This window comes from Elephas maximus, chromosome 2 (assembly GCF_024166365.1).
Source record: "Elephas maximus indicus isolate mEleMax1 chromosome 2, mEleMax1 primary haplotype, whole genome shotgun sequence".
NCBI classification, from domain to species: domain Eukaryota; kingdom Metazoa; phylum Chordata; class Mammalia; order Proboscidea; family Elephantidae; genus Elephas; species Elephas maximus.
In genome coordinates, this window is record NC_064820.1 from 106,609,447 (window position 1) to 106,624,313 (window position 14,867).

At 34.5% G+C, this 14,867-nt stretch overlaps 1 protein-coding gene across 3 annotated transcripts in view; it reads right to left on the reverse strand.

The window, feature by feature from the left end:
* CHD1 (chromodomain helicase DNA binding protein 1) overlaps positions 1 to 14,867 on the reverse strand; it is an 89,527-nt gene that overhangs the window by 22,202 nt on the left and 52,458 nt on the right. For all 3 annotated transcript variants that reach the window (XM_049871418.1, XM_049871417.1, XM_049871423.1), the window contains exons 23-28: positions 14,688 to 14,864; positions 11,549 to 11,709; positions 10,178 to 10,219; positions 8,917 to 9,047; positions 7,819 to 7,957; positions 7,421 to 7,571 (exon numbers count right to left, since the gene is read on the reverse strand). In XM_049871418.1, the coding sequence (XP_049727375.1) occupies positions 7,421 to 7,571; positions 7,819 to 7,957; positions 8,917 to 9,047; positions 10,178 to 10,219; positions 11,549 to 11,709; positions 14,688 to 14,864 (801 nt within the window). The remainder of the gene's footprint in view (positions 1 to 7,420; positions 7,572 to 7,818; positions 7,958 to 8,916; positions 9,048 to 10,177; positions 10,220 to 11,548; positions 11,710 to 14,687; positions 14,865 to 14,867) is intronic.

The window sequence follows — 14,867 nt, forward strand, 5'->3', positions numbered from 1 at the left end:
TTTTCTGGAAAAACTAGTTTCCCAGTGATGGCTCGGAGACAGCAGTCCATATCAAACCACATAAAGAAGCAGATCATGACAGCTTCTCCAACCCCCCAAAACAAAAGAATCAAAATCTTTCCCAAATGAAGATACAATCCTGGAATTATCAGATACAGAATATAAAAAACTAATTTACAGAATGCTTCAAGACATCACAAACGAAATAAGGCAAACTGCAGAAAAAGCCAAGGAACACACTGATAAAACTGTTGAAGAACTCAAAAAGATTATTCAAGAACATAGTGGAAAAATTAATAAGTTGCAAGAATCCATAGAGAGACAGCATGTAGAAATCCAAAAGATTAACAATAAAATTACAGAATTAGACAATGCAATAGGAAGTCAGAGGAGCAGACTCGAGCAATTAGAATGCAGACTGGGACATCTGGAGGACCAGGGAATCAACACCAACATAGCTGAAAAAAAATCAGATAAAAGAATTAAAAAAAATGAAGAAACCCCAAGAATCATGTGGGACTCTATCAAGAAGGATAACTTGCGAGTGATTGGAGTCCCAGAACAGGGAGGGGGGACAGAAAACACAGAGAAAATAGTTGAAGAACTCCTGACAGAAAACTTCCCTGACATCATGAAAGACGAAAGGATATCTATCCAAGATGCTCATCGAACCCCATTTAAGATTGATCCAAAAAGAAAAACACCAAGACATATTATCATCAAACTTGCCAAAACCAAAGATAAAGAGAAAATTTTAAAACCAGCCAGGGAGAAAAGAAAGGTTTCCTTCAAGGGAGAATCAATAAGAATAAGTTCAGACTACTCAGCAGAAACCATGCAGGCAAAAACGGAATGGGATGACATATACAGAGCACTGAAGGAGAAAAACTGCCAGTCAAGGATCATATATCCAGCAAAACTCTCTCTGAAATATGAAGGCGAAATTAAGATATTTACAGATAAACATAAGTTTAGAGAATTTACAAAAACCGAACCAAAGCTACAAGAAATACTAAAGGATATTGTTTGGTCAGAAAATCAATAATATCAGGTACCACCACAATACAAGGTCACAAAACAGAACGTCCTGATATCAACTCAAATAGGGAAATCACAAAAACAAATTAAGATTAATTAAAATAAATAAACAAATAAAATAATACACATAACAGGGAATCATGGAAGTCAATAGGTAAAAGATCACAATAATCAAAAAGAGGGACTAAATACAGGAGGCATTGAACTGCCAGATGGAGAGTGATACAAGGCGATATAGAATGATACAAGTTAGGGTTTTACTTAGAAAAATAGGGGTAAATAATAAGGTAACCACAAAAAGGTATAACAACTCCATAACTCAAGATAAAAGCCAAGAACAACGTAACGACTCAACTAACATAAAGTCAAACAATATGAAAATGAGGATCTCACAATTTACTAAGAAAAACGTCTCAGCACAAAAAAGTATGTGGAAAAATGAAATGGCCAACAACACACATGAAAAGGCATCAAAATGACAGCACTAAAAACTTATTTATCTATAATTACGCTGAATGTAAATGGACTAAATGCACCAATAAAGAGACAGAGAGTCATGGACTGGATAAAGAACCACGATCCATCTATATGCTGCCTACAAGAGACACACCTTAGACTTAGAGACACAAACAAACTAAAACTCAAAGGATGGAAAAAAATATATCAAGCAAACAATAAGCAAAAAAGAAGAGGAGTAGCAATATTAATTTGACAAAATAGACTTTAGACTTAAATCCACCACAAAGGATAAAGAAGGACACTATATAATGATAAAAGGGACAACTGATCAGGAAGACATAACCATATTAAATATTTATGCACCCAATGACAGGGCTACAAGATACATAAATCAAATTTTAACAGAATTGAAAAGTGAGATAGACACCTCCACAATTATAGTAGGAGACTTCAACACACCACTTTCGGAGAAGGACAGGACATCCAGTAAGAAGCTCAATAGAGACACGGAAGACCTACTTACAACAATCAACCAACTTGACCTCATTGACTTATACAGAACTCTCCACCCAACTGCTGCAAAGTATACTTTTTTTTTCTAGCACACATGGAACATTCTCTAGAATAGACCACATATTAGGTCATAAAACAAACCTTTGCAGAGTCCAAAACATCGAAATATTACAAAGCATTTTCTCAGACCACAAGGCAATAAAACTAGAAATCAATAACAGAAAAACTAGGGAAAAGAAATCAAATACCTGGAAAATGAATAATACCCTCCTGAAAAAAGACTGGGTTATAGAAGACATCAAGAAGGGAATAAGGAAATTCATAGAATGCAACGAGAATGAAAATACTTCCTATCAAAACCTCTGGGACACAGCAAAAGCAGTGCTCAGAGGCCAATTTATATCGATAAATGCACACATACAAAAAGAAGAAAGAGCCAAAATCAGAGAACTGTCCCTACAACTTGAACAAATAGAAAGTGAGCAACAAAAGAACCCATCAGGCACCAGAAGAAAACAAATAATAAAAATTAGAGCTGAACTAAATGAATTAGAGAACAGAAAAACAACTGAAAGAATTAACAAAGCCAAAAGCTGGTTCTTTGAAAAAATTAACAAAATTGATAAACCATTGGCTAGACTGACTAAAGAAATACAAGAAAGGAAACAAATAACCCGAATAAGAGACGAGAAGGACCACATCACAACAGAACCAAATGAAATTAAAAGAATCATTTCAGATTACTACGAAAAATTGTACTCTAACAAATTTGAAAACCTAAAAGAAATGGATGAATTCTTGGAAAAACACTACCTACCTAAACTAACACATTCAGAAGTAGAACAACTAAATAGACCCATAACAAAAAAACAGATTGAAACAGTAATCAAAAAACTTTCAACAAAAAAAAAAAGCCCTGGCCCGGACGGCTTCACTGCAGAGTTCTATCAAACTTTCAGAGAAGTTAACACCACTACTACTGAAGGTATTTCAAAGCATAGAAAATCACGGAATACTACCCAACTCATTCTAGGAAGCCACCATCTCCCTGATACCAAAACCAGGTAAAGACATTACAAAAAAAGAAAATTATAGACCTATATCCCTCATGAACATAGATGCAAAAATCCTCAACAAAATTCTAACCAACAGAATCCAACAACACATCAAAAAAATAATTCACCATGATCAAGTGGGATTTATACCAGGTATGCAAGGCTGGTTTAATATCAGAAAAACCATTAATGTAATCCATCACATAAATAAAACAAAAGATAAAAACCACATGATCTTATCAATTGATGCAGAAAAGGCATTTGACACAAGTCCAACACCCATTTATGATAAAAACTCTTACCCAAATAGGAATTGAAGGAAAATTCCTCAACATAATAAAGGGCATGTATACAAAGCCAACAGCCAACATCACTCTAAATGGAGAGAACCTGAAAGCATTTCCCTTGAGAACGGGAACCAGACAAGGATGCCCTTTATCACCGCTCTTATTCAACATCGTACTTGAAGTCCTAGCCAGGGCAATTAGGCTAGACAAAGAAATTAAGGGTATCCGGATTGGCAAGGAGGAAGTAAAGTTACCACTATTTGCAGATGACATGATCATATACACAGAAAACCCTAAGGAATCCTCCAGAAAACTACTGAAACTAATAGAAGAGTTTGGCAGAGTCTCAGGTTATAAAATAAACATACAAAAATCACCTGGATTCCTCTACATCAACAAAAAGAACACCGAAGAGGAAATAACCAAATCAATACCATTCACAGTAGCCCCCAAGAAGACAAAATACTTAGGAATAAATCTTACCAAGGATGTAAAAGACCTATACAAAGAAAACTACAAAGCTCTACTACAAGAAATTCAAAGGACATACTTAAGTGGAAAAACATACCTTGCTCATGGATAGGAAGACTTAACATAGTAAAAACGTCTATTCTACCAAAAGCCATCTATACATATAACGCGCTTCCGATCCAAATTCCAATGTGATATTTTAAGGGGATAGAGAAACAAATCACCAATTTCATATGGAAGGGAAAGAAGCCCCGGATAAGCAAAGCATTACTGAAAAAGAAGAAGAAAGTGGGAGGCCTCACTCTACCTAATTTCAGAACCTATTATACAGCCACAGTAGTCAAAACAGCCTGGTACTGGTACAACAACAGGCACATAGACCAATGGAACAGAATTGAGAACTCAGATATAAATCCATCCACGGATGAGCAGCTGATATTTGACAAAGGACCAGTGTCAGTTAATTGGGGAAAAGATAGTCTTTTTAACAAATGGTGCTGGCATAACTGGATATCCATTTGCAAAAGAATGAAACAGGACCCATACCTCACACCATGCACAAAAACTAACTCCAAGTGGATCAAAGACCTAAACATAAACACTAAAACGATAAAGATCATGGAAGAAAAAATAGGGACAACCCTAGGAGCCCTAATACAAGGCATAAACAGAATACAAAACATTACCAAAAATGATGAAGAGAAACCAGATAACTGGGAGCTCCTAAAAATCAAACACCTATGCTCATCTAAAGACTCCACCAACAGAGTAAAAAGACCACCTACAGACTGGGAAAGAATTTTCAGCTAGGACATCTCAGACCAGCACCTGATCTCTAAAATCTACATGATTCTGTCAAAACTCAACCACAAAAAGACAAACAACCCAATCAAGAAGTGGGCAAAGGATATGAACACACATTTCACTAAAGAAGATATTCAGGCAGCCAACAGATACATGAGAAAATGCTCCCGATCATTAGCCATTAGAGAAATGCAAATTAAAACTACGATGAGATTCCATCTCACACCAACAAGGCTGGTATTAATCCAAAAAACACAAAATAATAAATGTTAGAGAGGCTGCCGAGAGACTGGAACTCTTACACACTGCTGGTGGGAATGTAAAATGGTACAACCACTTTGGAAATCTATCTGGCGTTATCTTAAACAGTTAGAAATAGAACTACCATACAACCCAGAAATCCCACTCCTCGGAATATACCCTAGAGATACAAGAGCCTTCACACAAACAGATATATGCACACCCATGTTTATTGCAGCTCTGTTTACAATAGCAAAAAGCTGGAAGCAACCAAGGTGTCCGTCAACGGATGAATGGGTAAATAAATTGTGGTATATTCACACAATGGAATACTACACATCGATAAAGAACAGTGACGAATCTGTGAAACATTTCATAACATGGAGGAACCTGGAAGGCATTATGCTGAGCGAAATGAGTCAGAGGCAAAAGGACAAATATTGTATAAGACCACTATTATAAGATCTTGAGAAATAGTAAAAACTGAGAACACATACTTTTGTGGTTACGAAGCGGGGAGGGAGGGAGGGAGGGAGAGGGTTTTTTATTGATTAATCAGTAGATAAGAACTGCTTTGGGTGAAGGGAAAGACAACACTCAATACATGGAAGGTCAGCTCAATTGGACTGGACCAAAAGCAAAGAAGTTTCCGGGATAAAATGAATGCTTCAAAGGTCAGCGGAGCAGGGGCGGGGGTCTGGGGAACATGGTTTGAGGGGACTTCTAAGTCAATTGGCAAAATAATTCTATTATGAAAACATTCTGCATTCCACTTTGAAATGTGGCATCTGGGGTCTTAAATGCTAACAAGCGGCCATCTAAGATGCAAGAATTGGTCTCAACCCACCTGGAGCAAAGGAAAATGAAGAACACCAAGGTCACACGACAACTAAGAGCCCAAAAGACAGAAAGGGCCACATGAACCAGAGACCTACATCATCCTGAGACCAGAAGAACTAGCTGGTGCCCAGCCACAACCGATGACTGCCCTGACAGGGAGCACAACAGAGAACTCCTGAGGGAGCAGGAGATCAGTGGGATGCACACCCCAAATTCTCATAAAAAGACCATACTTAATGGTCTGACTGATACTAGAGGAATCCCGGCGGCAATGCTCCCCAGACCTTCTGTTGGCACAGGACAGGAACCATCCCCGAAGACAACTCATCAAACACGAAAGGGACTGGTCAGTGGGGGGGAGAGAGATGCTGATGAAGAGTGAGCTAATTAAATCAGGTGGACACTTGACAGTGTGTTGGCAACTCTTGTCTGGAGGGGGGATGGGAGGATAGAGAGAGAGGGAAGCTGGCAAAATTGTCACGAAAGGAGAGACTGAAAGGGCTGACTCAATAGGGGGAGAGCAAGTGGGAGTAGGGAGTAAGATGTATGTAAACTTATATGTGACAGACTGATTGGATTTGTAAACGTTCACTTGAAGCTTAATAAAAGTTAATTAAAAAAAAAATCCTTATTACCTTTCAAAATGAGAACTGGAAGTGTGAGGTTACAAATTTCTTTCAAATATACAACCACTAACATCATCCAAAGGAGCCCTGGTAGAACAGTGGTTAAGTGCTCGGCTGCTAACCAAAAGGTAAACAGTTGGAATTCACTAGCCACTCCATGGAGAAACACGTGGCAGTCTGTTTCTGTAAAGATTTACGGCCTTAGAAACCCTATGGGGCAGTTCTACTCTGTCCTAAAGCATCGCTGAGTCAGAATTGACTTGATGGCAGTAGGTTTGGTTTTGGTTTTAATATTATCCTATGTTATTAACTGTTAAAATACTTTTGGATTCCCTCCCTCTCTCAGTAACAGTATATTCCATTTTAAAAACAATGAGAACCACAAAAAACCAGTTGTTGTCAAGCTGATTTCAGCTCACGGTGACCCCGTATGTGTCAGAGTAGAACTACACTCCACAGGTTTTCAATGGTTGATTCTTTGGAAGTAGATGGCCAGAACAGAAGTCTCTTTTCATCTGACCTATAGATTTTGGACTTGCCAGTCCCCACAATTGTGTGAACTAAGCCCTTGAAGTAAATTTTTCCCTCTCTCCATATATGTATATGTCTCAGTGGCTCTGTTTCTATAGAGAATCCTAAGACAGCTTCACAGTAGCAAATGACAAAGCATCTATGGGTTCCCACTCTGTCAAGTGAAGATGTAAAAATATAAAAAATAAATAATTAAAATGATAATAAAATGCTGTCAATGTTTTTTCCATTTTAGGCCAAGAAATAATTTTAACTAGCATAATAGCATCAAAACCACCAAAAATTCTAAACATTGTTTGATATTAAAAAAAATTATAAAAAAAAATCTATGCCTTAATAATAAAAATATAATTTTAGAGGTAAAGTGATTCTCAGAGATGATTTAAATTCAATCCCTTCATGAAAACCAGCTTCCAAAGAAGCCAAGGTCACATGGCTAGCTAGAGTCATGGTTGCCTGACTCCCAGAGTTTATCTCCACCATAATTTAAAAGCAAAAATTAGGTTAAATTAAACTCAATGTCAGTGGTCAACAGAACAAAAAAATATAAAAGTACCTTGTGTGTTAAACTGAGGTCAGGATCCATTTTAATCATTTCCCAGCTTCCATATCCATATTCGTATATACCAATTAACAAATTGGAATCATCTTCTTTGCCCCAGTCTATATCAAAATGAGCTGCCTTTGTATGGCATGGGATAGTATACCTATTAAAGTTAATAACCACTGTCAAGTTATGTTTATAGTTACCTTATTAAAAACTAATTTTGGAAAACACATTTGAGTCATTAGAACTTCAAAATACTATGCTTTATTTAGTTTTTAAAAACATCTGCTTCAAACTAGCTAATGGCATCATAAAAAAGTAAAAAAAAAAAATTTTTAACGCACATTTACATTCACAAACTATTTAACAACAAAAAAGTTTTACACTGGAGAAACTAAAAAACTCACTGCTTTCTTTCCTCTGGATCTGAAGGAATGGACTTGTGCAATGGTATTAACTCTTCTTCATGGGAGATGACTAGCTTGGCGTTCACCTGTACTCCTGATATTCGGAATGTTGGACCCTTCACTTTTCCGAGCCTACCGCCTTAAATTTTTTTAAAAAAGAATATTACGAAGTATAAGATATATTAATTCTAGAAAACACAAAGCAATTCGTTATTACTTATACTAAAGTATTATTTAAATTAATAAGTATTAATTATTTATATATATATATATATTTTTTAATTATTTATATTAAGGGGAGGCTTACTGGCAAACTTTAAATTTCACTGAAAGATTTTCCAGTACATACTAGTGATTATAATCTAGGAGATCTGAAGTCACAAAAAGTTATTTCATGTAATTAAGTGTTCTATCAATTACATAAGATGAATCTAGTAATATCATCAGCCTCTAAATAACAGTTAAAATACTTTTTTTTTTTTCAGTGTATCTGATTATAAATCTTATCTAAATATTTTCATTTAGGTAGGCGAATTGTGAAATAAGCACAATGAAATAATTTGTACATTTACATTATCTTCTTCCAGTAATCTATACTAAAAATGTAGTTCTGTTAGCAGTAATTCCTGAAGTTACCTCCCAACCAGTATATTCCAAGGACTCGTAACAATAGATACTACTGCCTTTAATAATACAATTCTGTTCTCTATTTCCCAGGAATGGCCTTGCTTTGTTTTGTAAAGCATCTTTTGGGACGAGATCAATAAGTAACTGAAGATATAATACCTATCTAACTCAACGAAGAGGTCCCTAAGTGGATCAATTTGTTTTGTGCTTGACTGCTATCTAAAGGTTAGTGGATCAAATCCACCTAGTAGTACCAGGGAAGAAAAGGCCTGGCAATCTGCTTCCGTTAAGATTATAGCCAAAAAAATTCCAAGGGAGCCATTCTACTCTGCACACATGGGGTCAACATGAGTTGGAACTGACTTAAGGGCAAATAACAACAGCAACTCAAGGAAAGTGTTATTCTGAAACTTATATTTATCTCTCTTTAAACCACTCTCTAATAACTTAAGTCACATTTTAATATATTACCTGTTCGTTCTGTCCCTGAAGAACTATCCTTTAAAGCTTTAATGCAACCATTATGTACCAATTCTCCCAGGCGTCTGAGGTCTGTCTCTGACTTATCAACTAGTTCAGCATCTCGAGCAATTGCATCTAATCTGTAATGAAATAATTCAATTTTCAGGTAAATAACAGATAAGCTGTGCAATTTAAGATAGATTAAGCTTTCCTCTATCTCAAGCTCGAAAAGTCACTATATACTGTATATCCTCAAGTTCTAGTTCACAAAACTGGCATCAAATACATAAAAAATAGGAAGATGTAGTAAAGAAATCATCCATTTATACATTCGAGGATTAAAAAAAAGTTAACCAATTCATTATTGTCAGTTGGTGTGCTTCAAATTTGAATATGACATGCCAATTCTACAAAAGCTTTTCATAACTCATCAAATCTTACTATCAAAAAGTAGTTAAAAGTTCAGGATAATTAGAAATGAAAAGGATAATATAAGAGTAAAGATCTATTAATTTTTTATTACTATGAATTGAATAGATAAAATGTACAATGATTAATATTCAAGTCATTTCTTCCTCATCTAAAATACTATGGCAAGATTTCATTGTGTTTCATTAAGTCATTTCAAAATAAAACTGAAAATTTCCCTATTTTAAGAGTTTTATTTATTTATATTTTTGAGGGGGGAAAAAAAACAGAATTAAACTAATCTGGGTCTATGTTGCTCTATATTCAGACAGTGGTTTGGCCACAACAAAGGAGAAAGAGTATTCAAGTAACCAACCCTAATTGGGGTGAACATATAACTTCAAAAAAAAAAACTTGTCTTAACAACTTGAATCACAATACAATTTATATAAAATAAACCTGTAACTAGGGAAATTTCCCTAATTAGGGAAAACAGAACTGACCTTGAAGTAAGGAGACTAGAGTTCTGGTAACATGGCCTTAAAGGATGAATCTGCTCATGCTATTTTGTAAGTTTGTGATGAATGAGATAAAACATGTGAAAGTGTCTTATTAAAGTGCAAATTAAATATAGTGTTTTACTGACAATTTATAGGGGATAAGAAAATCTTAATGACTAAAAAGAACTAAGGATAGCACAAAATCTTTTTAAAATATCAATGTGAAACTGGCTTTCTATAATGTTGTAAATGCCCGCTGAAAGCATTTAACAAAGCAGCTCAACTGAATGTTAGAATAAATAAATAAAGCAGAGAGCATATAACACATCCTGTAATTCTATGAGAATGACAAATGAATTTACCTTTCCAGAGGGCCACCAAACTTCTTGTAACTCTTGATAAACCTAACAGGAAACAATTTTGTTTTAAATATAGGCTTCACTAGCTGCTAAAAAAATATGTATATTTATAATGTATACAGAAATAAAAGAATACTTATTTGTGTACAAATTCATTCAAGTCACTGTACTAACAAAAACGAATAAACTGCTAAAAGCAAAAATGTTAAAACATTAAGATATGACAAATAACATTAGGCTATTTTAACACCCAGCATGATGCTAAGTTCAGAAACCAACATAAATAAAACAATAGATGCTAAATTTTATTTCAGAAATTATTTCCACAAGACAAAAAAAAAAAAAAAAAAGTCCAAAGTTACCATAGGAAGTGTCTCCAGAATAATTGTCAATCATATGACACCTCCTTACATTCCAAGTATAGATCAAGGTTTACTGAATAGCTTTAATCAGATGCGTGGTAGTATGGCAAAAGGGGAAAACAAAAGTTTTACTTAAGAACAAAGCTACCTAAGCAGTTGATGGATGAGGAAAAATATCCAGGAAAAGTAGAAGTTGAAATGCCTCTTCAACTAAAGACAGAGTCCAGCAACTCAGGTAGTCATAAAAAGCAACCTTAACAAAAGCTAACAATGTTATGTAGTTAACTGGTAGAAAGAATGAGAAAGAACTTTATCAGTCAAGTTTATGATTTAAAAGAAAAGAGTTACAATGGCTTTAAAGAAACATCAAACTTTTAAAATACAAAAATGAATAACCTTTTCACAAATTTCACATGTGAAATATTACATAAACAAAAGCAAGACCGTCATCCCATTCCCCTTAAAGAAATGTATATAAACAAATATATTTTGAGAAGATATTTCAAATTTACCCTGCATGGTCAATCTTACCTCGATTCCTACTTGGATATATCAGAAATTCTTTCAACATGGTTACTTTCAAAAAGCAAATCAACTCAGTGTTAAGAAACTAGGAAAACATGAAACTAAATTATTCCCACATAAACAGTTACGTGTGAGATTCATAAATGCATGAGAATTTTTCACTACGTAAAACCTAAAGTATCAAAATATATCTTCGCTATTCAAAAGGGCAATTATTCTGAACCACATAATAAAACCAAAAATAAAATTCACCAGTCTAAATTATGAATAAATAATTAACATGGAAAGGTTAGATGCCAAACTTGTTTTTTCAGGGTTATTATGAATAACCAAAAGCAGAATCACACAAATTCCTACTGAAATATCATATATTTGCCTCCTCTAAAACTTTTATCTTGATCTTTGAAAATGATAGAAATTTTATATTTAAGTTTCACCCTCTAAAAAAAGAAAAGTTGAAGGAAAATGGTCTTAAGTCATATCTTACCGCCTAATTTCAGCATCACTAAATCCTTTAATATTCTCCCGAGGGATAGTCCTTGGTCTTCCACGTTTCTTTGGTCTTTTCCTTTCTGAGATTGAATCACTATCAGATCCAGAGTATCTCCTACTTCTACTGCGTCTCCCTTCACTTCCATTGAAACTGATCTGGAATTTGAAAAATAAAAGATTTACACAATATCAGGGCAAAGAAAGTATTTCTAACACAAAAGCAAAGAAGAACAGTATGAAAACAGAATTAGCAAATTAAAAATTATTCTATATATCAAAATATTCTATAAACAAAATTAAAAAGCAAACAAAACAGAGAAAAATGACATAGTAATGACAAGGGGTAATTAATAGAATTAAATATTTAACGTACTCTTATAAATCAGAAAAAAACAGCCTTTTGTAAAAATGAGAAAGATTACTACTGAAGCAATTAATCAAATGACAAACATCATGAAAGTTTTACAGTTTCCCTGGTAATTCAAAAAACATATAAATTAAGATAATAATCAGGTTCAATTACTTTTTATCCATCAAGTTGGCAAAGACTAGCTAAGCAATAATAGTTAGTATTGGTAATGGTACAGAAAAATGGCCACTCATTCACCTCTGATGGAGTATGTAAACTGGGAGAGTGCACTTGGCATCTGGCCTAGCAACATCACTTCTAGGCACAGGCTTTTTCCCTAAGAAGATCAGACATGTGAAAGAACACTAACAGTTGATTATACCATAAAAAAAAAATGTTCATGTCTCTCTCAAAAAAAAAAAAAGAGCTGGATAATCTATACAAACACTGAGAAGCCATCAAATATGCTCTTCTAGAATAAATAACATTCATGATATATTTGTCAAAGGGGGAAAATAAAGTTATAAAATAACGAGTTCAATTTAATTTAGTAAATGATATGCATAAAAAAAGATGGGAATAATGAATACCATAGTAATATTATTACTAGTGGTATCTCTGGGTGGACAGGCTATGTGCCATTTTCTTTCTGTTCTCCTTCTAAATATCCACTTATTAGTATTCCAATCAGGCTGATCAGAAACTGGAAACAAAAAAATACCAGTTGAACCCACATAAAAGCCTATTTGCAACATCCATTAGTTCTTTACTGGATAACATCGAAAAACCTATTTTCTGTAACTCTCTGAGGTTTCCCCAAGGTCTTAGTACATGTTCGCACCCCTACTATGCTGGAAGCTAATTGAAGCCAAGGATGGTATTTAGTTTTTACTGTTTCTACCTTTCTTTCATCCTTTCTCAAGATCTAATATAATGCTGTGTTTCCCATGCACAACAAAAGGAAACCATTTTGGGAAATGCAGAAATAAACAAACATTAACTAAAAAAACTACATATATAGTCACTTCCAGGTCAAACACACATTCTTTGGTTCTACTTCTGTTGGGATGTATAAAGCTGGAAGGAGATTAATCCCACCTTAACAACAAGAAAAAATTGGATAAACCTACAAAGTCACAACTTTTCTTAAATGCACGAGAGCCACAATCATGAAGTAACCAAGTAGTCTAAAATATTAGGAAAGACAGGAGCCTGCATGGAGAGATAGGACCTGAACAGTGGCTCACCTGTGCAGAGTACAAATGGTAGCCCATCAAGTGCCACACAAGCAGGTAAGAGGAATTCAGGTAAAATTTGGTAAAGGCTAAGTGTGGGATAATATGAGAGTATAGGATCCCTGGAGCCAAGACACACGGGGAATTTGTGCCCATTCTTAGGCTCTTCTCCAAAAATCTCCACCTGGTGCTCATGAGAAAGACTGGGAGCAGAGCAAGAGATTGGAGAAAGCTTTCCTCCATGGTAAAGGCCTGGAGAAAGGGAGCAGTGAACTTTGTGAGCATAGGCAGGATGCCCTGCCAGACCCTTCTCACCTACTGAACTGAGGGTACAGAAGATGACCAAATATGGTTGTAGGAAAAGAAAACAGAGGGGGGTGGGATTCTCTACTCCTGGGCAAGGAGCAGTAGGACCAGGAGCAGAGTGAGGAAAGTGTTTCATTTCTATCAGGCTCAAAATTTAAGGAGATGCTAAAAAACTCAAGTTATCAAGACAATCCTTTATAATATTAAAAAAAAAAAACAAAATTAATCCCCCCCAAAAAACAAAAATCTAGTATTGTCGATTTTTCCTTTTGCTGCAGACTCCAGCATAGCTTGGCATGGTACCATTACTGTTGTTTTATTCATTTGGGCATTAAAATAAGTATCAATAAATGTTTAAAAAACCAAATCATACAAAGTATGCTCTTAAGCCATAACAGAATTAAACTAGAAATTGAAAACAAAGATACTTGGAAACTCTCCCAAATATCTGGAAATTATCAATACACTTCTAAAAAACTTTGGGTCAAAAAGGAAGTCAAAAATGAAATTATGAATTATTCTGAAGTAAATAAAAATGATAACATTATATACAAAAAATTTGTGACAGTCAGGTAAAGCAGCACTTAGAGGAAAATTTATACCATTAAAAATGATAACATGAGAAAAGAAAAGTCTCAAAGCAATTATTTAAACTTCCACTTTAAGAAACCAAAGAGCAAATTAAACTAAAAGCAAGTAGAAGAAATCCATGAAACCGAAAACAGAAGGAAAAAAAAGATCAAAAGTTGGTTCTTTAAAAAAGATGAATATTGGTAAACCTCTAACTAGAATAATCAAGAAAAAACTACCAATATTAGGAATTAAAGAGGGTTTTCATTAAACATACTACAGACATGAAAAACTTTACACTCATAAATGTGACAACTTAGATAAAATGGACAAATTCCTTAAAAGGAACAAATTATCAAAGCTCACTCAAGAAGAACACCTAGGGCAATTCTATATATATCTATAAGAAAGTGTAGTTAAAAATCTTTCCAATAAGAAAACTCCAAGTCCAATTCACTTTATTGGTGAATTTTACTAAACATATAAAGAAGAAACAGTACCAATTTTATACAAAACTGTTCCCAAAACAGAAGAGAGAACATTTCCCAACTCATTATTAATTCTGACGAAAACACTTCAAAGAAACTATAGACTCATATCTGTCATGAACAACAAAAAAAAAAACATTTCAAAGGTCAATAACATTACAGAAAATGTTTTAATTAAAAAGTTACCTGTTTTGCACAATTTCTCATTCTTGGCAGCATGTAAATTTCTTCAAGTTCCTTTTGCCTTTCTTCCTCTTCTAATCGTCTTCTTTGATCTTCTGGAATGATTTCCTCCCAATTCTTTGAATTTCTTTCAGGTTCCAACTCAATGTCATCCTCATCCATATTTGAAAAGTTGGCAACCTG